The following is a 27,250-nucleotide window of genomic DNA, read 5'->3' on the forward strand; positions in this document are numbered from 1 at the left end:
AATGTCCAACGGTGTGTAGGCTAGGTGGATTGGATTGGTCATGGTAAATGCGCGGTGTTACACGGATGCAGCAGGGGGGAGTGTGGGTAAAGTGCTCTTTCCAGCCACTTGGCTAATTTTGGTTGCTACTGTCTCTTTAATCAATAGAATTTAATTTTGCTGAGAAGTTTGTTACACGGTCATTTTCTAAAAGTCCCAGGAGGGACTGTTTCCAGTGGTAGAAGTGTCATAACAGGAGAAAGGACACAGATTTTAAAGGTGATTAGTAGAAGAGCCAGGTACAACACGAGGATTTATTTTACATGTATGCCTAGCTGGTTGCTGGGATCTGGAACACACTGAAGATTCAACCAACGCTGAAAAAATGCACTTTAAAAGTTAGCAGTTCTCAAATAAGAAAAGTCGCCAATCCAGATGGGATGCTTCATAACTTACTGAAGGAAGCAGGAATGAGAATTACACAAGCTCTGGCCACAATCTCTCAGTCCATCTCTAATATAGGGTGGTTCCAGAGGACCGGCGCATTGGAGATGTTCCACCATCCATTTAATAAAAGGGGACAGAGATAAACCCAACCACCTCAGACCAGTCAGCCCATCGTCGGTGAAAGAGAAACTCTGAGACACAACGACCAGGACAAAATTAATTTTCATTTTCAAAATGCCAATCGTCACAAATTTGCTAAGGACAAATCTTGTTTAACTTGAAGTTATTTGATGAAATAAATAAAAGGGTTGATGAGGGTAGCGCAGTTGATATTGTCTACATGGACTTTAAGAGGTGTTTAACAAATTACCACACCCTCTGCAAAATTAAGTCTCATGGCATTAAATACACAGTGACAGCAAAATTGGCCAAGAGGCAGAGTGTAGTGGAGTGCACCATTTTATTTTCAGATTGGAAGCAAAGTGTGCAGTGGTGTCCCCCGAGGATTATTATCACCATTGCTCTTTCTGATATGCATAAAATAACCTGGACTGGAGTACAGATCCGAATTTCAAAGTATGCAGATGATTCAAGACCAAGAAACGTAGTTAACAAAAAGGGCAGCAAAGGACAATTTTGAACGGGATGCTGGAACTGGGAGATCAGAGGCTGCATAAATTCAAATTTTTGAACATGGCCTGTCAAGTCGATAAGACAATTGAAAAAACATGTTGGATCTTTGGTTTAGATAATAGAGGAATAGTGCACAAATACAAGGATGTTATGCTAAACTTTTATAAAATAACGATCAGGCCTCAGCTACAGTAATGAGTTCAATTCTGGGAACCAAACTTTTTTTGATTTGATTGGATTTGTCACATGTATTGGTACACAGTGGAAAGTATTGTTTCTTGCGTGCTTTACAGACAAAGCATACTGTTCATAGAGTACATAGGGGACAAGGAAAGGAGAGGGTACAGAATGTAAACTTGATGAAGGCTGACAAGGTACAGAAGGGATTTGCTAGAATGGCACCTGGATGAGTGACTTCAGTAATGTGGAGAGATTGGAGAGGCTCAGGCGGTTCTGCTTACAGCAGGGACGGTAGGGAGATTAGACAGATGCGTTTAATACTGTGAATGGTTTTTATTAGAGTAAATAAAGGAGGGATTGTTTCTAATGACACATGCGTCATAACCAGAGAGAGGACACGGATTTATGATCAGCAAAAGAACCAGGTACAACATGAGGATTTCTTTTATACATGGCCAGCAAGTTGCTGTAATCTGAAATGCACTACCTGGAAGTATGGTGGAAGCAGATTCAATTGTAGCAAGTTGGATAAATAATTTACTGGAACAAAAACACAGGGCCATGAAGAAACAACAGGAAGTGGGTTTAAATGGGTAGCTCTACCAAACAGCAAGCACAATATGTCTTTCTGTGCTATATGATTCTGTGCTCCCAGGGCAATGGGCAAAAGGAAGGGAGCTGGGATTAATTGGGCAGTGGGCTAAGTATTCTCCTTCTGCTCTGTATCATTCTATGAATATCTAGAACAGATCCGGTAATGTATCTGATTACTGTTCGTGGGAACTTGGCTGCCACAATTATCTGCAAGTTACTACTTTTTAGAAATGCACAATTGGTTGTAAGGCAGTGTAGGACATCTGGAGGTTTCCTTCTCTAAACTCCCCTTTTACAAATTTTACTTCATGCTATTATTACGGTCAGCCTTTATCCAGACTAACATAATTGAAGCCCTTAATTAACTTGCATTCTTCTACAAGATCGCCTATCTGCTGCCTCTCTTCAAAGTTACTGAAGCCCGCTTTTCCTCGTAATTCGATTATTTGCAATCCCATGGATGCAACATGCTAGATCTCAACTATTCTCCTTAATGTCTTGGTAACCATGTACAGATGTTAAAAGAGCAAATATTGAAAGTGCAGTCTAAGAACTGCACAGTTTTTGTTTGCTTGCATTCCGAAATTCTCAACGGAACAACTCGCTTGAGAAGGAAGTAGGTATTAAAGTGTAACCAAGACTTCATGTAACCAGAGATACGGATGAAAAGCAATTTAAAATAAAGATCAGGCTTGGCAGCTGGAGAATTAATAACTAGGGGCTACGTTCAGATAAAATTAGCAGCGACCCTTGCTTTACAAAATATTCTGTGGTAAACACAGTTTTAAATAATCTGGCTTTTCCCACAAAGGACTAGAAAAAAATGCAAATGTGCAAATAGTGTGAACATTTACCAGTACACTGACAATCAAATGTTACCTATAGGGGAAATAAAGGATCTCTTTCCAAATTAATGGTTTCCACACAAATCACGTCCCAGACATCAGGCTGTTTTTTCAAAATAGTTATTTCTAAAGCATAACAGTGGGGGGATGTAAAGTACAAAGCTTTGACAGTATTCCCGTCATGGAGTTGTTACAACAATAAAGGTGTCCACACGGTGATGCTATAGTTCTTGCAGGCGACACAGCTCCATATCACACGTCAGGCAATTGATGAGTCACTGAGTAGAAAATGCATATTGTGCAAAATAGGGAACTGTTCACCCACCAATTAAAAGTTATTACTTACTTGTCAATCTCTTGAACAAACATATTCCAATAAAGTTTTAATTGCAATAAAAATTAACTTCATATTTCTACATTCAATATTTCTACTATTTCATTTGAAACCATGCTTCGCCACAACTGAGCATTTACCAGCTAACATAAAATTAGGCTCTAGGTTATCATGCAAGCTCCACAAAAATCATACAAATTAAAGGCTGTGCCTCCAGTATTACTTGGACTGAAAGCTTTGACGACTTCCCTATTATTTATCATTTAAAAAAATAAATTTTACAACAATAATATTACTTTTCCGCACTTCAATTCTTAGTTAAAAAAAATAAAATCTTGTTACCTGCATAGCAATCACAAATGCTTTGCATATAAGGAGTTAATAAATGTTAATTGTAATGCGAGTGATTTAAGGTATGCTATTATATCCTGGTTCCCCACTCCTCCTCCTCCACCTACCCACCACCACCCTGCCAACTACAAATGGCGGCCTGAAAACAACAGCCCTTTCTCACTACAGGAGGCATTTCGCCACATCTTCCACTCCATTGTGTCATGCCCCCAAGGGCTCCAGTATATGACAGCATACTATTGCTTAACATATTTTTTCCTTATTATTTAAATGACATTAATGGAAAACCTCCCTTTTTAAAATACTTCACACAATGAGATGGCAATTTTAAATGGGAGCAAAGTAATTATTTAACTTTGATGCATTAGTATGCATGTCTGAGGGTTTGTGACTGGTAATTAATTCAAGTGAGTGCTAACTTGCACATTATTGACTTCGCAGTCACTATCCGCAATTCAGTGCAGCAACATATTTGCAGAGCACCTGGGACGTGGCATTGCAAAGTACTTTATATGAATAGTTTGCCATCCAGTGGCTTTTACAACTAAATGCAATTCTCCACCACCCAAATCCCATGGGAACATGGAATTGACATGGTGGCACAATGGTTAGCACTGCTGCCTCTCAGTGCCAAGGACCCAGGTTCAATTCCAGCCTTGGGTGATTGTGTGGGGCTTGCAAATTCTCTCCATGCCTGCATGGGATCCCTCCGGGTGCTCTAGTTTCATCCCACAGTCTAAAGATGTGCAGTTGTGCATGGATTGGCCATGCTAAATTGCACCTTGTTGGTGCAGATTTGATGGGGCAATTGGCCTCCTTCTGCACTGTAGGGATTCTGTGGCATATAAAAGTAGGTATATGAACAAACATATTCCAAATCCAAATGGCTTCCTTCTGCACTGCACTGATTCTATGGGATATAAAAGTGGTTTCAGTGGGGGCAGCACAGTGTGGTTCTTCCCACACTCCAAAGATGTGTGGGTCAGGTTAATTGGCCATGCCAAATTGTTTCTTAGTGTCGGGGGACTAGCAGGATAAATGTGGGGTTAAGGGGATAGGACCTGGGTGGGATTGTTGTTGGTGCAAGTTCAATGGGCCGAATGGCCTACTTCTGCACTGTGGGGATTCTATGAACAAATGACCATTCTGTTTTCACATAGTTTTGGTTGCTTAGGAGAAATTCCCTGGACTTTAAACAGTGACATGAACTACTTAACATTCTCAATTTGATATCCGTTTGAACATAGAACAGGCAGAGATTACCTTATTTTATTATAGAATCCCAACAGTACAGAAAAAGGCCATTCAGCCCATCGAATCTGCACCGACAACAATCCCACCCAGACCCTATCCCCGTAATCCCACTTATTTACCCGGCTAATCGCCCTGACACTAAGGGGCAATTGAGCATAGCCAATCAACTGAACCCGCATGTCTTTGGACTGTGGGAGGAAACCAGAGCACCCGGAGGAAACCCACACAGACACAGGAAGATCGTGCAAACTCCACACAGACAGTGACCCAAGCCGGAGAATTGAACCCAGGTACCTGGCGCTGTGAGACAGCAGTGCTAACCACTGTGCCACTATGCCACCCAAAAAATTTAAGTGCCAGTGTAATTTTAGTGTTTCAGCTATGACAATGCAGTGCTCCCTCAGCATTGCACACAAGTATAGGTACTACACTCACCTTGACCTTGGACTCAAGTCCTGAATCTTCTGGTCAAAGTGAAAAAGGTAACATTTGAACACCCAAAGTTACATCTAATGACTTTAAAATGCCATCAATTTGACGATTTATTTAACTCACCCGTGGTGGTGCCTCTCTTTCATCTTTGTCCTCATCACATTCAAAAGCCACTTGAGCACGCTGCTTCCTTTGTTCCTCCCATAGTGAAGGGTTGAAACTTTCATTGTCCGAGATAAACAACACTAATGAAGCAACAGAATACAGTTTCCTATTAGAACTCTTTGGAGCAGACTATATACTTTTGTTGGAACACCTAATTATTAGTTTAAACAAAGGGTGCACCTTCAACAAAGCAAGAAACACAAGAAACAGGAGAGGACCATATGCCAGTCGAGCCTGTTCCGCCATTCAATACAATCATGGATGTTCTTGGGCTTCAACTCGAATTTCGCTCCTGCTCCCCATATACCTTGATACACCAAAATTCTACCCTATGGAGTAGAGAATCCCAAAGTTTCACAAGGTTTGAATGAAATGGTTTCTCCCCATCTCAGTCCTACATGATCGGCCCCTTTTCCTGAGACTGTGCTCCCATATTTTAGACCACCCAGCCAGCAGGAACAATCTCTCAGCGCTAACCTGATCAAGCACCTTCGGAATTCTGCAGATTTAAATGAAATCACGCTCATTCTTCTACATTCCAGAGAACACGAGCCCAATTCACTTACCCTCTCATCATAGGTCAATTCCCTCATTCAAGGGACCAATCTAATGAGCCTTTGTTGTACTGTCTCCAGTGCAAGGCAAGCTTGCGTTTATTAAATGTGGAGACCAAAACTGCACACAGTATTCGAAATGTGGCCTCACCACAACCCTGTACAATTTCAGCAGGACTTCTTTATTCTTGTACTCCAATTCCCTTCTCATAAAGGCCAAAATGCTACTTGCCTTCCTAATTGCTTGCTGCACCTGCATGCTAACTGTCTTCCTCGTACAAGCATATCCAAGTCTGTACAAACATCAACAAGTTTCACTGCTTTTAAAAAACAATCTGCTTTTCTATTCCAATGACCAAAGTGAATAACTTCGCACTCTCCACATTATACTCCACCCGCCATCTTGTTGCCTCCTTAACCTGTCTACATCTCTCTGCAGCCTCTGCGTCCTCTCTATAGCTTACCTTTCTATCTGGTTTATTAGCAAATTTTAGTACATTAATCTCTATCCCTTCATCCAAGTCATTAATATAGATTGTAAATAGCATTGAGCTAAATCGTTATAATACTTTTAAATAGGAAGCAGAGCTCAATTGTTGCTGCTCATTTTTGTTTCTCAGTTGGCACTTCAAATCGGCAAAATGAATTTTATACCAAACCCGAGTCCCTGTCAAAAAGAGCAGCTGATTTAAGTACAATCAAATTAGCACTAATTGGCTGTCACCCAAATTGTGCTGCAGGAGCTGTTGTGACAATGCAACATTTTTTCTATAGAAGACTGGAGAGATGGTTTTCATGGAGGTACTTATTTCTGCATCAAGTACCTTTGGGACTTTAACATGCTTTTCAGAAGTGAAAAGCATTAGTCAAACAGTCCTGGTGCTTGGCGGGAGGTATGAAAAAGCTCTCTCCGCAATATGACAAGTAACCCCACATAATATTTTAACAACTGCAGTGGATTAATACATTACCTTTCAGTTCTGGCATCAGAGTTTCTTTACTGACTACAAGCTTCATATGAAAATGAGTTTGAGCGGAGTTAATAGGTGCGCAAAACAAAGGGTCATTTAATTATTTAAAGTTTTCTTTGCAGTCAGAGCAAGGAACGTTAGTGAAGATCTAAGAAATCTTTCCCATTCCACGCACTTAATTTTTTTTAAGCATCATGCCAGGTATAGCAACAGTCAAGTCTGAGGAAAAAAAGCTTACTGTGTAACTCAATAGACCAATATGTCTCCAGGGTCCAATTCAATACAAATTGTAAGTTAAGTCACAAGACACAAAGATGGCTGATGTGGACAATGGAAGTGTCACACTGGTGTGTAGTTCTCTTTCAAGAATAATTGGAACAGAATAAACAAATTTTTATTCTGTAATTAATTGGTGGATGCCTGGAACTCGCTGCCGGGTGAGGTAGTGGAAGCAGATACGATAATGACTTTTAAGGGGTGTCGGGACAAATACATGAATAGGATGGGAATAGAGGGATTTGGTCCCTGGAACGGTAGGAGGTTTTAGTTCAGTCGGGCAGCACGGTCGGTGCAGGTTTGGAGGGCCGAAGGGCCTGTTCCTGTGCTGTCATTTTCTCTGTTCCTGCATTCTTTAGAACTGTGCCATTAAATGTATACCATCTCTCTCCATCCCCCCAGGCAAAATGAATCATAGAAATGTATGGCACAGGAGGCTTTTCAATCCATCTTGTCTGTACTCGTCACTCTCTGCATTCTGGATCCTAACGTTCATGAGATAACAATAAACCAAAATCTATTTGATATGGCAATTTGGGGAATAAATTCATTGGTTTGTGTAGGCCCCCCCAATGGCTCAGTCACTCAGTTAGGTAGGTGAACTTTAAGAATCACTCAGTTCTAGGTTCCATTCTGCATTGATTTACTTAAGTTCATCATGGTGATAGTTGAAACTGAATCAAGGGGATGTTCAGGGCAAAATGAAAACAAATTTAACCTTGGGCCTCAACTGGAATATTGCTTTCAATTCTGTGTATTGCACATTAGGAAGGATGTCAAGGCCTTAAAGAGAGTGTAGAAGAGATGTACTAGAATAATATCTGGCATGAGGAAAAATTATGATAATTTGGTAGAGATGGATTGAGTCAGACATGGACCATGTAAAAGGATCAAGTGTATATTGTCCACCCAGAAATTTACTGGATAGTGCTGTAAGGGCGAGAAACAAGTTTAAAATTTGTTTTCGAAGCAGCAGTCTGAAACAGGACTTGAATCTGAGACATTGACACAGCGTTTGTAACAATGACCAAAATTTTTACTGAAACTTACCATCTTCTGTCCTCGGTTGCTGAGGGAACATATAGTTTGTGAGCACTTGCTTCTGTGTATCTGGATCCTTTTCTTTCTGAAGAGGAATAAGCGGTTTGGACTGCAAAAGTAATGCTAAATGTTAGTTATTTTGTCCATTTCCTCCCCATTCTCCCTCTCTTGAAGACAATTATACAATTCAACATTGCATGGGCAACAGTCCCTCCCTGGATATTTTGCACACTTGCCACTGAGAGCTAAGAGAGCTGGCTACTTGCTTTCAGGGGGCCATTATAGTTGAGCTCTCATACCTTCTTACCTGGCAGCCAAGTGCTCACTTTCAGAAGTACTTTCTGCATCGCAATCTGAAAAAGGAACCCTGGTCAATTTCTCCTTTCTCTCAAACTCTCATGTAAGTTACATTTAATTAATGATTTAAACATATTTCCATTCACAGATGGTGATATAGATATTCCAAATGAAGGGAATACTGAAGTAGTTACAGCAGGAGTAACAAATAAGAAATAGAATCACAGAATCCCTACAGTGCTGAAGAGGTCATTCAGCCCATCAAATCTGCACCGGCTTTCTGACAGAGTATCTTACCCAGGCCCTCTTCCCTATCCTACCCCTGTAACCTCACACGTTTATCATGGCTAATTCACTTAACCTACACATCTTGGGACGCTAAGGGGCAATTTAGCATGGTCAATCCATCTGACCTGCACATCTTTGGATTGTGGGATGTGTTAAAACAAAACAGCGTAAAACCGCATCGAGGCAATTTAAATATTAAGGCACAAAGTACGAGAAATAAATTGAGTGAATCAGAGGCTCAAATACAGCCTTAGAGTGCATGACATAGTGGCCGTTGTCAAGAAATGTCTGAAAGCTGGACATGAATAAGAGTTGACAACTGCATTCCAGGCTATAAGATCTTTGGAGAGGGTAGGAAACTGGAAGAGGAGGTGCAACATTATTAATTAGGTACACTGCTACAATATTAGTTAGCGAGGACAGAGATAAAGAAAAACAATATACTGGTTAGAATTGAGGAATGAGAGAGGACTTTGACCTGTAATGGGAGATATTAGAAGATAAGTGACAATGAAGTAGTAGAATGTAATAATGCAGGGATTAAAGTGACTTGCTGCAAACGCAGAGTTGTTTTAATCAGAGACTTTAATTTTCATATAGGTTGCAAACAGCAAAATAGCACAAGTCAGAAGGGCAATTTGAGCAAATACGAGGTAGAGCAACAAGAAACATAGAACTTGCAAGAGGGTACGTCACACAAGATTCAGTAATGAGTAATGAGCCAGTTGTAGATCATAATCTAATAGCAGGGGAACATTTGTCAAACCATAATCATCATATGATCAAATTGAGTGCTGAATCCGAAAGGGAAAAATCTAACACAATTACTAAGATTCTAGATTTTGGTACAACAAATGGTAACCAGATGACAAAGAGACTGACAACAGCAAAATAGTCAAAATTCTTACTAGATAAGCTACAGGCAAAATAATGAGAAGTTTTCAAGAAAGAATACAACTTAAATACAGAACCAGCATTTACAATTAAGAGCAAGAATTCCAACTACCAAATGAAATACCCACGACCGACAAAAGATAATAAAGATAATAAAGTTAAAGGAAAGGGCATATCAAAGTGCAAAGAATAGTGTATATGCAGGGGATTTTCAGTGGTGCAAAAGTCAAAGGAAGGCAAAGAAGTTTGTAAGTCTGTCAGGAAGTGAGAACGAAAAGAAACTTGAGTGAAGTATCAAAATGAAGTCAAAAGGTTTTTAAATTTATATTCAAAGGTAAAGGGTTATCAAGGGGACCTTTTAAAAAAATAGGAATGAGCAATGAGCAATTGCTAACAGAAATAAAGAATAGTTTAATAACACTGTGTGCAGGATTTACCACACAACCTGCCACGTGTTCCGCGGTGGTGGGAGGAGGTGGCCCACCATTGGACAGCAGAGGGATCTTTTGGTTTTGCCATTGCCAACGGGGTTTCCCGTTGAACACACCACTCGCCATCGTGAAACCCACGGCAATGGTGCGCCATCAGCAGGACCAGAAGATCCCACTGGTGTGAATGGCTGGAAAGTTCTGGCCTGTGTGTCAATCGCCACAGTGGAGTGAGGTAAATATACCTGACATTCCTGGGAAAATAATAATGAATCAAGGACGGGAACTCAAAGATAACATGAACAATAAAATGATTGAAAAAACAATGCCATTAAACATGAACTCCCCAGGACCCACCATGTTTCCACTAAGCTGCGTGAGCTCCCAGCTATAAGCAATGTGCTGTGGAAGACACAAACAGGCTATATACAAGCAGCAGTCCCTTTGAGATGTGTCCATGCTCAGCATCTTAAAAAGGACCATACAATGCAATAAGCTGGCATAAGCAAGAAGCACGTCTAATGAACATGACTGAATTATATTTTTGAGAAAATACCCCAATATTGAAGTGGTGGACAAGGGAATATCTTTGGATGCAGCTTATATGAACTTCCACAGGGCCTCCTGCAAGATTCCACATAAGAGACTGTTAGCTAAATTTGAGCCTATGGAATTGAAGATAAATATTGATTTGATTCAGAGATTGGTTAGGAGATGGTTAGGTGGTAAAGGAGATAGCAGGGATGATTGGTGTGCACTCAAATCGGAAGATAGCAGGAGTAATGGTCTTCCACAACAGATGGCATGCTGGGGCCCCAACTATTCACTATAATTATTAATAACTTAGATAAAATAACACAGTCATAAATCCAGGCTTGTTGACGACACAAAGATTGATGCCATAGTACGTAGAGTAGACAGGAGCATGAATTTAAAAAAGGGACACCGATAGATTAACTGAGTCGGTAAAACTGTAGCAGATGGATTTCAAATGATTGATCAGAGCACTTTCTAAATGGTGAGAAACTGGGAAAAGTGGAGCTTCAAAGAGATGCAGGGGTCCACATACACATGTCACAAAAATATAGCGGTCAGGTACAAAAATGAGGTCAGAACTCTATATTTAGAGGGTGCAATTATAACTACACAAAGCCCCGTTTAGATGACATTCAGAGCATTGTATAGAATTCTGGGCACCTGAGAAAGGGTATGTTGACCTTGGAAGGAGAGCGGTAAATTCACCATTGGTTAAATTATAAACTAGGCTCCGTCTCCTCGAATACAGAAAATAATGATTTAATTTAATTGTTTTGAGGTTTTTGCAAGGACTTAATAAGATAGATAAACTTTTGGGGTAATCTAGGGCAAGGGTGGTCATTGCCGTAAAATCAAAACCAGGTCACTGGGCAGAGAGGTTAGAAAGCACGCTTTTATACAAATGTTAAACTCTCTGCCATAACAACTAAATCACTAAGAATTTTAAATCCAAGATTGATAAGACTATTGCTAGCCAAAGGAATTAGGGGTTTGGAATCAAGTCAGGTAAATGGAGTTACAATACAAACTGGCCATTATCTTGCAGAATTTTGGGACTGGCTCAAGGGACTGAACGGTTGCGAAAATGTTACTCAGCATCTTGATAGCTTAAGCAGCAAATATCACCACCGTATGGCAATGATTTTTCACATGACATCTCAAAGAATGTTGAAAAATTTGGCAGATGAAATTTAACGTGTGAGGTTATCCATTTTGTTCAGAGGAATGAAAAGGCAACTTATCACCATGGAGAGAAACTTCAAAATGCTTCAATGCAGAGGGATTTGGGTGTCCTCATGCATGAATCGCAGAAAGTTAGTACACAGGTGCAGAAGGTAATAAGGAAGACAAATGGAATTGCCAGAAATTCCCACATCAGGTAAACGTATAAAAGAGTAATCGGGGCATTTTAACCTTCAATAAGGTGTTAAATTGTGCAATACACTTGTGCAATTTTAAACTTGGAAAAGTTATTGCTGAGGTTGCTCTCACCATGCTTGGAGAAACTAGGGTCAATATTGACACTTGAAATATTAAAAATACAAGAGATTGAGCGAATGGTAGGATCTCAAACCTTCTTACAAGAATGACTAGTAGCTTGGACCCACAATTCAATCAAAAGCCATCAAAGACAAAAGTCAAAATCATATCAAAATTGAAACAATCATGTTGTTATCCCCAGTAGAAAAAGTTCATAAGTGTTACCTATGGGGAAATTGACTGGCATTTTACTTTCAAGTATATTTTCCACAATTCAACCACAGAACCGCTACCAACAGCAACATGCAAGAATCTGTTCCAGTTTGCCATCAAGGGATTTGTGGGAGTCTCCCTGCTAATTGGAGTTGATCTCACAGAGGATATTTTGTGGACTCTGGTGGTGGGGCTGTGCTGGGTTGCCCTTATTGTGAAACTGTGCCCCCCCTCATTCTAGATTCCCCCACAGAGGGAAACATCCTCTCACCAAAAATCTGAGGTCATGTACCAACCAACTCAAGAACAGCTTCTTCCCTGCTGCCATCATCATTATGACCGTAACACTACATTCTGCACTCTCTCTTTTCCTTCTCTATGGACAGTATGCCTGGTCTGTATAGTGTGCAACAAGCAATACTTTTCACTGTATACCAATACATGTGACACTACCAGAAGGATATGGAGGCATTGGAGAGGGTACAGAAAAGATTTAGCAGGATGTTGCCTGGTATGGAGGGCATTAGCTATGAGGAGAGATTGGAAAAATTTGGTTTGTTCTCACTGGAATGACAGAGGTTGAGGGGCGACCTGATAGAAGTCTACAAGATTATGAGGGGCATGGGCAGAGTGGATAGTCAGAAGCTTTTTCCCAGGGTGGAAGAGTCAATTACTAGGGGGCATAAGTTTAAGATGCGAGGGGCAAGGTTTAAAAGAGATGTATGGGGCAATTTGTTTACACAGAGGGTGGTGGGCGCCTGGAACCTGCTGCCGGGGGAGGTAGGGGAAGCAGATACGATAGTGAGTTTTAAGGGGTGTCTTGACAAATACATGGGGCGCCATGGTAGCACAGTGATTAGCATTGCTGCTTCACAGTGCCAGGGGCCCTGAGTTCGATTCCCGGCTTGGGTCACTGTCCGTGTGGAGTTTACACGTTCTCCCCGTGTCTGCATGGGTTTCCTCCCACATTCTGAAAGATGTGCTGGTTAGGTGCATTGACCCGAAAAGGCGAGTAGAGGAATTTCACAGTAACTTCATTGCAGTGTTAACGTAAGCCTTACTTGTGACTAATAAAATAAACTTTGACTTTTAACTGAATAGAATGGGAATAGAGGGATATGGTCCCCAGAAGGGTAGGGGGTTTTAGTTAAGTCGGGCAGCATGGTCGGCGCAGGCTTGGAGGGCCGAAGGGTCTGTTCCTGTGCTGTAATTTTCTTTGCTCTTTGTTCTTGACAATAATAAATCAAATCACCTTCTACCCTGTCAAATCCCTCAATTTTGTGTGCCTGAGTAAGAAGGTGTTGTGAGACTTCTTACTGAGTAAGAAGGGTACAGAGATTAGAGGGTGAGTCTATTAATGGATTTGAACACAACTATGAGTTTGCAGTTGGCGAGGCAGTGTTGATGGTTCAGTATTCCAAATGTTTTACCAGAGGAAATTGCAGCTCATCCACGATGGTAAATTAGATAAGCAATGAAGAGCATGGTCAAACTACAGAGCAAGCAATGTCGGGGACGGATGGGTACCATGCTGTGCAAAGAGCTTTGCACTTCTGTTATCCAACAAAATTTGACACCAGTTGAGAGAAATGGAAATTAGGACAGATGCACAAAAGCTTGGTCATAAGAGTTAAATTTGAGGATCACCATAAAGCAGAAACAAGAGGTAGAAAGGTTCAGAGAGAGTCATTTCAGAGCTTACAGCCTTGATTAAAAACAGGAATGCACAAGAGTTCAGATCAGGGACAACAACAGAGACCTTGGAGAGTTGTAGGGGTAGAGAAGGTTAAAGAGATCAGGGAGGGGCAAGGGCAAGTAAGGGCTTGAAAACAAGCTTGAGAATTTTTAAATTGAAAATGTGCCAGATCAGGAATCAGCGTACAACAGAAAGCACAGTAGTGATGGGTGAACAAGACTTTGTGTGATTGAGGATAGAGTTGGATGACCTTAGATTTTTACAGAGGTTATAAGGGGGGTAAGACTGACCAGCAGAGCATAGGAATAGTTGAGCCTCACGATAACAAAGGCTTGGTCGTACGATGATATAGAGGTGGAAGTAGGTGGTCTTGGTGGTAGAGAGGATACGTGTTCAGAATTTCAGTTCAGGGTCAAATAGGACACTAGAGAGAGAAGTTAGGTGGCCAGCAATTCGGTAGGAATAGGGTTAAACAAGTTGTTGATTGATCTCATGGACAAGATAAGTTTGGATAAGCCATGAAGGAATGGATTTAGGAGAAAGTGCAATCTGGGCTGATATATATCCACTATTGGAGTCAGAGAACCTGGAGCAGTAGAGGAGAGGAGAAACCATGAGAAAAGTGTGTAAAGGATGCCCATGGGTGGCATTGCAAGGGAAAGGACGACAGTCAGGAACCATCTTGAATATTATGGAGTGTGTTTGGCTTGAAATGCATGACAGTAGTTGGAATAAAAAATCAGTCTGGAAAATAATGAAGACATCATGTATTTTAAATTATTCGGGAGAATACCCTGACAACATTAATCGTTACTTTTCAATAACACACTGATCCAAAATATAGTACGACAGTTCTCTGCAGAAGTCAGAAAACAGCTAGAATGCAGACACGCTCGCAAAAAAGCAGGTCATATCTATTTTTACATGTAAATCCCACTGACCTTTCTTCCTCTGAAAATAAGTTTACATACTGCTCTAATTTTCCAGGGGTGTCATTTAAAAATTGGGTGCACTGACTCACCTGGTTTTCAGACAGCCACATCGCTGTTAGCTCTTGCAGTTTTGTGAAACTAAATGGCAGATTCTTTAATCTGAGGAAACATAATGAAGGTACGTCGGTTGACAGGAAAACTGTAATTTAATCCACAACGTAAATTATAGACTGAACCAAGTGTTTCGAGTTAACAGCATCCTGATACTTGCAGAGGCATCAATTTTTTTGTGGGTGGTGCACAAGACGCAGCAGTTATTCAATTACTTCAGAGACACAGGTCTGACAAAATGGTTCAGTAACAAAACACTCCAACAAAAATATGCCGAAGTGAGGGATTACCCTACCGAAGATTACAGGGCACTTCGGGTTGTGAAACTGAGCAACAGATGGAGCAGTGGAACAACGTTTAGGAACTTGGAGGAATCACTCCCAAGAACAACAGGATGATTTTGCATTGATCAGAATAAGTAACGTGGCACAGCAGCTAAAATTGTTACAAACATATAACAGCAAGTCCTCTTTTGATCATCCAGAAATAACCATTGTTTGGGAAGGCAGAGAACTGGGTGGAACTTGAACTGGTGTCAAAGATTTGACAAAACATCTGATGCGATTTGAGGAATGTTTTAACTTGCAATTCTACTCTTCAATTATATAATTGATGTCAGTTTGGTGATGGCTGGGGGTCTCACACCAGTGCTCCGCTTTCCCCAGCAAACAAATATTCCAAATGTTCATCTGACTGTCAGAGTCAGAGATTCATTTTTTGCTGCCTCCTTGCCAAATCATCAGATATTCTGATCAAGTGCTGGAATAGTTGATTTCTCCAACATTTGATTCCCTCATGCACCCACTGAATATCAGCAAGGTTTTTAGTCTCTTACTAAGCCATCAGTAATGAATGTCAATGAAATATCGACGTACTTTTTAAAAGCACAGGAGCAATAATTGTAAGAGTGCTGCAAATCGGCAGAATAGCTGGTATAGCACTAGCTCACAATAAGAGTGCAGAATGAAGTGAGGGATTGACTTTATTCATCTGTTATGTTGGGGAGTCCAGAACTAGGGATCATAGTTGGAGGATAATCATAGAAATCCTACAGTACAGAAAGAGGCCATTCGGCCCATTGAGTCTGCACCGACCACAAACCCACCCAGGCCCTACTCCCATATCCCGACATATTTTACCCACTAATCCCTCTAACCTACACATCTCAGGACACTAAGGGGCAACTTTTAGCATGGCCAATCAACCTAACCCGCACATCTTTGGACTGTGGGAGGAAACCGGAGCACCCGGAGGAAACCCACGCAGACACGAGGAGAATGTGCAAACTCCACACAGACCGTGACCCAAGCCGGGAATCGAACCCAGGTCCCTGGAGCTGTGAAGCAGCAGTGCTAACCACTGTGCTACCATGCCGCCAACTGAGGCGAGGAGAAATTTCTTCACCCAGAGTGGTGAATGTGTGGAATTCACTACCACAGAAAGTAGTTGTGTGATTTCAAGAAGGAATTAGATATAGCTCTTGGGGGCTAAAGGGATCAAGGCATATGGGTGGAAAGGGGGATCAGGATATTGAATTTGTTGATCAGCCATGATCATAATGAATGGCAGAGTAGGCTTGAAGGGCTGAATGGCCTACTCTTGTTTCTAGTTTCTATTACAATGAATAAATTATTTTTATTCTTTTCTGGGATGGCAAGGCCAGCACTGGTTACCCATCCGTTATTGCACTTGAACAGAGTGACTTGCTAGGCCATTTCAGAAGGCAATCATATTTCTGTGGAAATGTGTAGACCAGACCAGATAAGGATGGCTGGATTTGTGTGCACGTAGACGTGGCTCTGGCTGCACTTCCCAGATGAACGATCTCTTACATCACTGTTCAGAACTGAATACGGGTTGGAGAGTAGGAGACACCCAGGGGACTCTTGCGCTGCCTGCCTGTTGCTTTTTGGACTGCCTACTGGTCACACATTCCCTTGCCCCCTGCATACTCTTAAGCTGCGGGGTGACATCCCTCAACATGTTATCCACGAAGCTTTCAACCTGACTGATTCATCGCAGTGACGCCAGCTGCTGGGTTAAGTTACAAAGCCCAAAGCTCAAGCTGCTGCAATTCATTACACTTCCTGCACAAATGGTTAACCAGGACATGCAAAGGAGTTTACACAGAGCACAGGATGTTGCTACTATTAATAAGCTTGACAAATACAGATAAATCTTGCTAATACTTAACACACCTTACTGGTAGTAATAAACTGTGCTTAAAAGAAAAAGATAAGATTCAGACAGTCATACAGGTCAGATATAGTCTTTTTAAATTTTCTGCTTTGGGTTCCCACCGTCTGCTGCTCAGAGTAAAAATTCACACAGCTCAATTTATCACACACTTTGAAGCATTACACTTTCAAAGCAAAAATCATTTTTCTCCAGCACCAAGATGATGAGATATTTAGGGTGACAAGCAAACAATTAACTTCCATGCGAATCCAAGGAGGTCAAAGTCCTTGAAGCATGCAAAACATGTACTGATTCTCCCTTGTAATACGAATAGAAATATCTAAATATAACCTGCACTGAAATTACTGCAACACCTCACCACTCTACTCAGATTGTGGTACTTCCATTCCATCATCCCATTTAAGCATATTTTTAAAAGAAAATCAAAAGGCAGCTTAATTTGAACACATCGACATTGAAATGTAAATTACACAGCTGGAAATATTAAAAATTGCATAAGAATGAATCATATAATCTTCTCTCAAATTCTCCCTGAATTACAGTCAAAGGTAGTTTGGAAAACATCTGCATTTCTGTCAAGAATCACTTAATTCTGAAATACTAACCGGTTGTCACTGAGATTAATGACTTTCAGTTTCTGCATTTCTCCCATTTCTTCAGGCAAGTACTCCAACTTGTTGGAATGAAGAAACAGCACTGTCACGTTCTTCCAGTTACCAATCTGAGGTAAATCAAATTGTTACAATTTGAGACATTTATTTACATGAGGACAGCATAAATTAAAGCACTAGTGTTCGAACAACACGAAGACATAGACTGGAATTAAGTTACAAGTTTGGTGCTTCAGATGAAGTCATGACTTGCAGAAGAATTTTTATGTAGCAGAGTATCTCAGAGACAGCGTGAAGGTTAAATAACAAGGTGGACTGTATTGTAGGCACTGCAGCCATACAGTAAACATGCCACTGGTGTTTCAATGACACAGTTCCTTTGAGCAGAATATGAACAACTCCGAAAGGTACAGAGCAGAAATGGTACAAATTAATTCTGTACCACTGGGTGAATTCCAATAGATCACAAAGTTTTGCCTTTATTTAATCACCATGCAGTAAAAGCTCTGCTGTTTCGGAAAGGAATTCACTATGTTACGTTATCTCAAGCTAATCTGTTTCGATGGGCTTAGAGGACAAGAAACTCAAATTACCTACAAAAGTATGAAGATCCCCTTCACCTGCATAGCTTTCTCTAAACTCAGAACCAAACTGTCAATATGCCCACATCTCTAATGTGTGGTATAAGCAGGCAGCTCAGTGAAAATACTTTAACTAATGAGCTAAGTAGCAGATCATTCAAATATTTTCCTCAATGAACAGTTTCCGTGCAGGTTTTACAACTCTTGTGGAAAAATTGTAACCATGTTGTAACTACTGATTCTTTTCCATATCGGGGATAGATGTGATGATACTGTGTCTTTAAGAAATGAATTTTAGTCATGTTTCTGTGCAGGATGTTTTTTAGCAGTCCCTTCCATTTTATCAGCATTATTTTGTCTATAACTGGCATCCTCTTTTGTTACAGCAGTGGCATAATTGTTCTGAATTTCTAGATTGTTTGTTTTAATTTGGACTAATGCTGATCTGATGACTTCAGTGATTTCCCCTGCTGGTTTTCCGAGTAGGATTGATTGGGTTGATTGACAATAATATTAGGTGACTGGGTGGAGCTAGGCTTTCACAGAGAACTCAAGCTTCGTTGCTGTTTGGAAACTGCAGAGCGAGGTTGTCCTTTTTCTCTCCGAAGTCTGGACCCTGGGATCTGCCAGAGACTAGGTTTATTTCTCTGAAGTTCTGCTATTTGAGGATATATTGTTCTCTGAGAATCTGCTGTATGAAAATCAGAAGACAGGTGTCTGTCTGGATCTCTGTTCAGAGATGTTACAAGGCTGAAATCTAGCATCCACGTATCTGCTTTTGGTGCTAACAGCTTCTGAAGAAGGGATTTATATCTATGGGGATACTGCCAAATTGGAACGGATAGCTATTAAGAATTATACTTCGTCATGTTTAATTATTTTAATTGGTAAAAATTATGCTAATTCTTTTGGTTATATTCTGTGTTCTTAAATAAAGTTTATTTTGATAAAAGCAAAATACCTTACACTCACCCTAATGCCAAAATCAAAAGGAAATATTAGGGTCCAGGCTAACTTCATAATATACCTTGGAGATTCTAATCTGGTCCCTAACATAGATAATATGAAAATGTACTATTAAGAGTGCAGTGGAAGCAGAGGTCATTGTAAATTTTAGAATAGAGCTGGATAAATCTTTGGCAAGAAGGTCTACTGAGGATGACATATGAAATGGAGTACCAAGTCTGGCTTTGCAGCCAGCCTCACAGAAAAAAATGGTCTTTGCTTTTTTTGTAGAAGATGTTTTACTCTTGGAATGTGGTGATGTATTAACATAACTATTTAGAAATTCCATCTGTGGGAATCCAAACTAAAACAGATAATGAGGTGGTGTTTTTCATATTGCTGAACTTTAGCGTGAAATATAGTGCATTATTAAAGATAAATGGACACCTGTTTGTGCACAGACTTTAAAAATGACCTTGAATGTTTTTTTTTTACTTTAAAAGAACATAAGAACATAACACAACTAGGAGTAGACAATTTAGCCCCTCGAACCTGCTCCGCCATGATAGTTGATCCTGTCTTGGCCTCAAGCCTACTTTCCTGCCCATTCTCCGTAATCCTGCAACCCATTACTAATTAAACATAATTCCAACATTCACTTTAGGTACTCTTCCTTTTTATATACTACGAGAAGCTTTTGCTCTCCTTTTTCATATTTTGTGCTAGTTTTCTTTGATAATTTACCTTTGTTCTTTTTGCTACTCTTTTAGTAACCCTTTATTGATCTTTAAACGTTTCCCAATCTAACCCTTTCAGTGCAATATATTGCAAAGTAAAATAAGAAGTTGCTTATTATAGTCATTCTCAATGTGTTCGGAACGTAGAAAGCAGAGTTGGCCAGTCAGCCCCTTAACCCTGTTCTACTATTATATTGGATCATAACTGGTCTCTACCTTATTTCCATTTTCCAGTTATAAAAATGACTCCATTTCCATCTAACCAGTAATAAGGAATCCAATGTTGTTAAAATAGGCAATTGAAACATATAGGGCATGGCCAGACATAGGATCTAGCAAGCACCTAAAAATCAGTATAGAAAAAACATTTTAATTGTTAAGTCTAAGATATTTGCTTTGTAATAAAACATCTGAGCTATGAATGCAGACTACAGAAAGTTAAATAAGTACTTGCAGTGATATAGCTTTTCATCTTGCTGGAATATCTCAAAGAACTTTGTTAAAGTGATAGATTTTCAATGTACATAAAAAAAAGTATATAAATATATAAAAAGATGAAGTGCAGATGTCAGTAAAATGACAAGAGATTTTCTAATCTTGTTCATACAGCAAGAGTTAAAAGTTGATGACTCAAAGTTACCTCTGAAGGAAGTTCTGTTATGAAGTTATGATCTGCTGCAAATGTTCTTTGATTTTGTAACTGCCCAATTGTCGGAGGCAGAGCTTCAAGTTCATTAAAACTGCAATCAAATTCTTCTAAGCATGAAAGCCTACAGAAACACAGATACATGATCATTGTGTTGTTTGAAATACTTTTCTTAAAAACGTTCCATTTGAGTTAAAAACCATGGAAAAGATAAGTTACGGACAAAAGATTCCTTTGACAAGGACTGCTACAATAAACCAAGAGGTATGCAAAATTATCTCTTACCTTGGCAAGGATGCCAGTTTACAATAACATAATTGTTCTACAATCAATTTTCTATCGATTTGAAATACCTACCCTCCTACTGAATCTGGCAAGTTTATCAATTGGTTCTCATCCACTTTAAGCGCAGTTAGCTTCTTAAGAGAACCTGCAACAATAGTAATGAATGATTAAACAAGAAATTAAGACGTACCCGAGACCCCACAAGACTTTCAGATCGAAACTGCAGAATATTGCGATTTGTTCAAATTCTACTGACAGCGTCATGAAGAGAAACTTATCTTGTTCAATGCAAGATAAAGTGTACGGAAATGCCATGTGGTTCACACATATGCAGTTTCCATTCCAATTCTCTTCCCGCACTGAGTGATGCACCAAGACAGACTTCTATCTGCTTCCATGGCTTGTAATTCCTGGAACAGGTCACTAGTTTGTCACCTGGGGCAGTCAGCTTGAAGGGTGCCACTCCACATCAAATCTGGCTGACCAGGAGTCTCCCCCACTCTTACTGCCAGCCACTGTCATGTACAACTGCCATAGAAATCATAGAAACCCTACAGTGCAGGAGGAGGCCATTCGGCCCATCGAGTCTGCACCGACCACAATACCACCCAGGCCCTACCCCCCACATATTTACCCGCTAATCCCTCTAACTTAGACATCTCAGGACTCTAAGGGGCAATTTTTAACCTGGCCAATCAACCTAACCCGCACATCTTTGGACTGTGGGAGGAAACCGGAGCACCCGGAGGAAACCCACGCAGACACGAGGAGAATGTGCAAACTCCACACAGACAGTGACCCAAGCCGGGAATCGAACCCAGGTCCCTGGAGCTGAGAAGCAGCAGTGCTAACCACTGTGCTACCGTGCCGTCATGTTGGAAGAATTTGCAGATTGCCACACTCAACCTGTTTAACCACATTATGAACGCAGCTTCTGTGGCCATCATGCCCTGGGGTGGGAATCGAACCCAGAGCTTCTGGCTCAGAGGTAAGGATGCTACCCACTGTCAACGGGAAATCCTCTATTTCAATTTATAGTTTTCCAATGACCAGGTTTTACCATTTATACAATGTAAATAACATAGCAACTTACTCATTCACACATGACGTTAAATACAGAAATCAGGAAATTATCTGATTTATCTTGCTCTTCTATAAACTATGCTACACTGATATCGCGCCAATAGATTCAGCTTTAGACGCTTGGAAGGCATGATGTTGCAGTGCTTACCACTAATTACGCCAGAAAAAAAATAGGACTTGGCCATTCAAGTACAAGTGAAGTTTTTCACAGAGCAATAAATCTTTCTTTTTAATTCATTCATGAGATGCGAGTGTTGCTGGCTGGGCCAGCATTTATTGCTCATCCCCGAGGGTATTTAAGAATCAAACACATTGTTGCGGGTCTGGAGTCAAATGAAGGCTCGACCAGGTAAGGACAGCAGATTTCCTTCCCTAAAAGACATTCGTGAACCAGATGGGTTTTTACGACAATTGACAATGGCTTCACGGTCATCATTAGACTTTTAACTCCAGATTTTTATTGAATTCCAATCTCACCATCTGCCATGGTGGGATTCGAACCCGGGCCCCCAGAACATTACCCTGAATCTTTGAATTACAAGTCCAGTGCCTCCCTTAATTACTTCTAAACAATTTTGGCACCAAAAACACAACTTATACAATTGGGCAGTCTCATTCCTTCAGATTCATTATTTCTGGGAATCAAAATAAAGTATAATGAAGAGATTTTTTAAAAAAAAACTTTTTCTTCTCAAATTTTCTTTGCTGGACATGAGTGGACACTGAATTAAATATTCAAATTTACATTCCTGGCTCAGACCATTTCTCTGCAAGGATTCTTCAATCTAATCAGTTGAAAAGATATGCTGCCTACTCATACACATGGCCCAGATGTCCCGTAAAGTTCACTGCCTTACAATAGCTCACTAATTACCCTGGATTGCTACATAAACGCTCACTAAACGTCTGGAAGCACAATGAACGGTGGGTGTTGTTCATTTGCCACTGATAACAAAGCCCAGGTTATTTTGCTTATTTGATGCTCAATGAAAACTATCTTTTCGATCGCGTTATTTTATACTTGCCTCCCGTCCCACAGATTGATGTTAAGCGACTATTCCTCGCTCACAGCCCATTAGTCAGGCTCACTTTAATCTCTATTCTTTTACTTTTTTTCTGATTTTATGACTCCTTATAATAAAAGATACTATGACCAGAATTGGCCTCAGCATCATCGTGTGGTCACATGAGATAATCAGATGTACTATCGTTTCTGTTCTGATTACACATACGAAGATTTTAACTACCACAAAGTCTGGCGAAGCTTACAGCAACCCATACAGCAATCACTTTGTGACTTTCAAGTACTCAAGGGAAAAGGCTTAAATTCACACACAAATTCACCAATTTAGTTTTACTGTGCAGCTCTTCAGGACTTGAGTTGGGTGAAAAACAGTTAAGCTAAATTTCAGTATTCAAAAGGTGAAAAGCTCAGAGATAAATAAAAACTGACATCCTCTTCTCCTCTCCATCCCCCTAAACTGCTGTTTTTATGATTTCAAGATGTGACCACTGTAGAAAAACACATTGGTTACTATGGAGTTGCATTGGGATTTCCTGTCTTTCCAGCTCAAGTCTAGAATGAATGTAAACATGGATTAAGAGATAATGAGAAAGTCTCTATCTAACCTAGTTTCATTTTATTAACCATTTTAGTTTTTTCTCATTTTCTGCCAGCTTAAGGATTCTTTGCTTTATGAAACTACGATTGGCACTATTTATATTTGTCAATCTGCTCCTCTAAAGAGGTAATACCACATTGCATGATTGACTTGCAGATTAAAAGGTAAACAAACAAGGAAAACTTGGGTGTGTTTTCCTCCTGAACTGGGTTTTGCTTTTGCATTTGATTTCCTCACCAAAACCTCAAGCTATTGATTTTTTTTCCCCAGAACAGTTAATGGAAAACAACACATATATGTTAAAACTGTGAAAAGGCAATCACTTATAGGCAGCAAGACAAAAACCTGGGCACTAAGCTTTCAAAAAAAAGTACATTACACAAGTTATTGCAGGGAGTTTTCATGTTTTACCATAATGTATCAGTAAATACCATTGGCTGAATCCAAAGAGTTTTACAATGATGTCCTTGTTCCAGTTTATTCAATTAGTTTTACTAAAGAATTAACTATTGTCTTGGGTATCAAAAGCACGCTGACATTTGCACTCAAAGAAATTTGCGGGACATTAACGGCTAATATATTAAATTTAAAAATTGTCATGTAAATTATAAAATTAATAGGCCATAAAATTATCCTACAGCTGTGTCATTACGAGAAATTTTTAATAAATGTTAGTACAGAAATGTTCAAAATCTAGAATAATTTGATATTTGTAAAGCAAATTGTTCTCATTCTTCCTATTACTGCTTCAAACACACCCTAGTGGATTACAAATTGAAATGCCAATGAAACTATTTCAGGCACTTGAAATGCTACAGTTTAATTTATATCAAAGTACGATGAAGTATTGCTAAAACTATACTTTTGGATTTAGAGCACTTCATTATTCAAATGTTCATGCATACATTATACACTTAAAAGTAACAAACCAATGGATTCGGGTAGTTGTTGGAGCACATTGCTAGAAAGCAGCAAGTCCTGGAGGTTCTCACAACCCGATATAGCATCGTCAACCATTTCCACGTTGTTTTTGGAAACATCCAAGTAGGTCAACTGCTTTAATTTGCCAATAAACTGAAAAGAGAGGAAAAAAATTGAAAATTAACATTCAGTCACATCTATACGACTGAGTGATTGCACCAATTAAGATGTCCTTTGACGGTTCGACAAACACGGTAAGAAAGCCCCAAATTCAAACACCAATTGATGCTAATCAAGCAGAGTGCAGCTAGGACAATGGTCTTGAACTAAAGCTGATCTGAAAAGTCCTAGGTGAAGGAAGAGAGTTTAAAGAGAGCAGACCTTTTTGGAATAATGCACGAGTACGAGATATGATCATGCTCAGCTGTAACTGTCCCCAGATTGAATAACTGACCAACATTCAACATCCAGGCTCAAACATGAACAACGAGTGGAGGGCAATGGGTGTCCATGGAACAATGCCATAGCAAGGACCCAACACCTTCTAGGAAAGAGTGCAGAAACTGAACAGTCGAAACACAGTACATCAGCGACCAAACTCTCAATTTATCAAAGACCTGACATTCCTGTCGGAGTTCCCATGTTCAAAAAGTTCTGCATCATTTCTTCAGTCCCACCAAAATTCAGTATTAATCAGGAGAATGACTTAAAACTGGAGCCCAAATTCAATTGAGTACAATAAGTTTAATCTCAAATGTAAAATCAGTTTCTATGATAGGGTGTCCATTTAGGAACAATAGTCATTTTTGTTAAAAGAAAAATTTGAACATGGCAGGGGAAAGGGACGGGTTCCAGTAATGGGGCAATGCTGTGAAAATAGTTCAGAGGTTTATGTACTACATTCTCCGCCCACTTTTGGTTAATATTAGAACCAATTATAAAACCCTCCTGTTACCTACTACAACAGATAATAATTCGCCAACGTGACTTCATTTCTAACATGCAAAGACGACATATACTTTAGAATGATAGGTTCCTTGGTGTCATACACATTTCCCTTCCAAAAAAAACCTCGAAAGAGATGATCAAATATGCATAGATCACGATTAACTATTCATGCAATTTAAACTACGGTGTGTTGAAACTAAAAGCATATCTATAAACGACCAAAGATTGCTAAACAACCGTGAGGATTTGGAAATGTGCGCGGAATTTTCTTTGGAATAACAAATTCATTTGATATCTGAAACACAACTTTAGAACTTAAGCTTGCCACAATATCTGTGGTACTCTTTTGAAATCAGCAGGCTGAAAAGATACAGCTAACAAAAAAGTGGACACTGCAAATGTCTTTTCAGAAGCTTGATTTTCTGCAAATGCCAATATTTTCCTCCTTAGGCTTACCAACAGCGGTATTTAGACCCGACAGTGGAAGCCAAATGGTCTAATGCATTGTAGCGGCCACATTGAAACACAATAAGACTGCAATTTTGACCACTTCAGCAAAACAAACACCTCTCCTACAACATGCAGCTTTAGAGAAAAATGAGTCAAGTTAAATTGATACACTACAAGATTGTAACATGGATATAATTTCCCTACACATATGCATTTTGAGGGTTGCAGCCATTTTAGTCAATGTGTACAAGATTTCCTTTTAAAGTTTATTTATTAGTGTCACAAGTAGGCTTACATTAACATTGCAGTGATGTTACTGTGAAACTCCCCTAGTCACCACACTCCAGCGCCTGTTCGGGTACACAGAGGGAGAATTTAACATGGCCAATGCACCTAACCAGCACATCTTTGGACTGTGGGAGGAAACCGGAGCACCCAGAGGAAACCCACGCAGACATGGGGAGAACGTGCAGACTCTGCACAGTCAGTGACCCAAGCCCGGGAATAGAACCCGGGTGCCTGGGGCTGTGAGGCGGCAGTGCTAACCACTGTGCAACGGTGCCGCCCCACAGCATATCAAGTATTCTGTAAAACGTGTGTAATTTATTCCCTCTGCAAACCCCTTCCCTCACCATGTCTGCCACTGACTGTGACGGAGACATCACCCACTGATGTTACGTGAGCAACACACATCTGCATTCTTCAATAACAATGTAAGAAGGGTGGTTGTTGAAATTTCCAACAGAATTACTAGAAGCCACATCCTGTACGTACCAAATGCGGTCATATGACAAACTAATTGCAATTTTAAACATAAAGGGCTGGATTTTTCACTCCTGTGGCAGGCAGCGCAAGTGAGGGAAGTTCCTGGCTCACTGCACCAGCCTTGGGAGCAAGAGTCCCTTCTGGTCTGGGGAGCAGGGTAGGATGGGATGGAATCACACTTGTTCCCTTAAATTTTGGCCCTCTAGCCTTATCTTTCTCACGACATTGCAATGTCCCCATGCCAACTCATGCCCCAGCTCAATATCCTTTGCCTTTATGCCTGCCATGCTAACTCGCCCAGTGGGCAGGCCTCAGGATTCATTTTGATATTAAATCAAATAAAGATATAAATATCTATAACAGCCTTCACTATATTTAAAAACACCCCCCATTCATGAAAGCCTATTCAAAACAATTAAATCCACTCAAGTACTTAACCCCTTAGAAAAAATAAATACTTTTGTATTCATAATGCCACAAAGTTAGCCAATCATTCAATAAACTCCTTGAGTTGTCAATCAAACTG

At 40.1% G+C, this 27,250-nt stretch overlaps 1 protein-coding gene across 3 annotated transcripts in view; it reads right to left on the reverse strand.

Annotated features, from left to right (window-relative positions):
* The window catches only part of erbin (erbb2 interacting protein), a 247,254-nt gene that overhangs the window by 40,257 nt on the left and 179,747 nt on the right, over nucleotides 1-27,250 (reverse strand). For all 3 annotated transcript variants that reach the window (XM_078215035.1, XM_078215036.1, XM_078215034.1), the window contains exons 9-15: nucleotides 24,570-24,714; nucleotides 21,008-21,080; nucleotides 20,645-20,774; nucleotides 17,736-17,851; nucleotides 14,910-14,979; nucleotides 8,066-8,165; nucleotides 5,173-5,294 (exon numbers count right to left, since the gene is read on the reverse strand). In XM_078215035.1, the coding sequence (XP_078071161.1) occupies nucleotides 5,173-5,294; nucleotides 8,066-8,165; nucleotides 14,910-14,979; nucleotides 17,736-17,851; nucleotides 20,645-20,774; nucleotides 21,008-21,080; nucleotides 24,570-24,714 (756 nt within the window). The remainder of the gene's footprint in view (nucleotides 1-5,172; nucleotides 5,295-8,065; nucleotides 8,166-14,909; nucleotides 14,980-17,735; nucleotides 17,852-20,644; nucleotides 20,775-21,007; nucleotides 21,081-24,569; nucleotides 24,715-27,250) is intronic.

This window comes from Mustelus asterias, chromosome 6 (assembly GCF_964213995.1).
Source record: "Mustelus asterias chromosome 6, sMusAst1.hap1.1, whole genome shotgun sequence".
Taxonomy (NCBI): domain Eukaryota; kingdom Metazoa; phylum Chordata; class Chondrichthyes; order Carcharhiniformes; family Triakidae; genus Mustelus; species Mustelus asterias.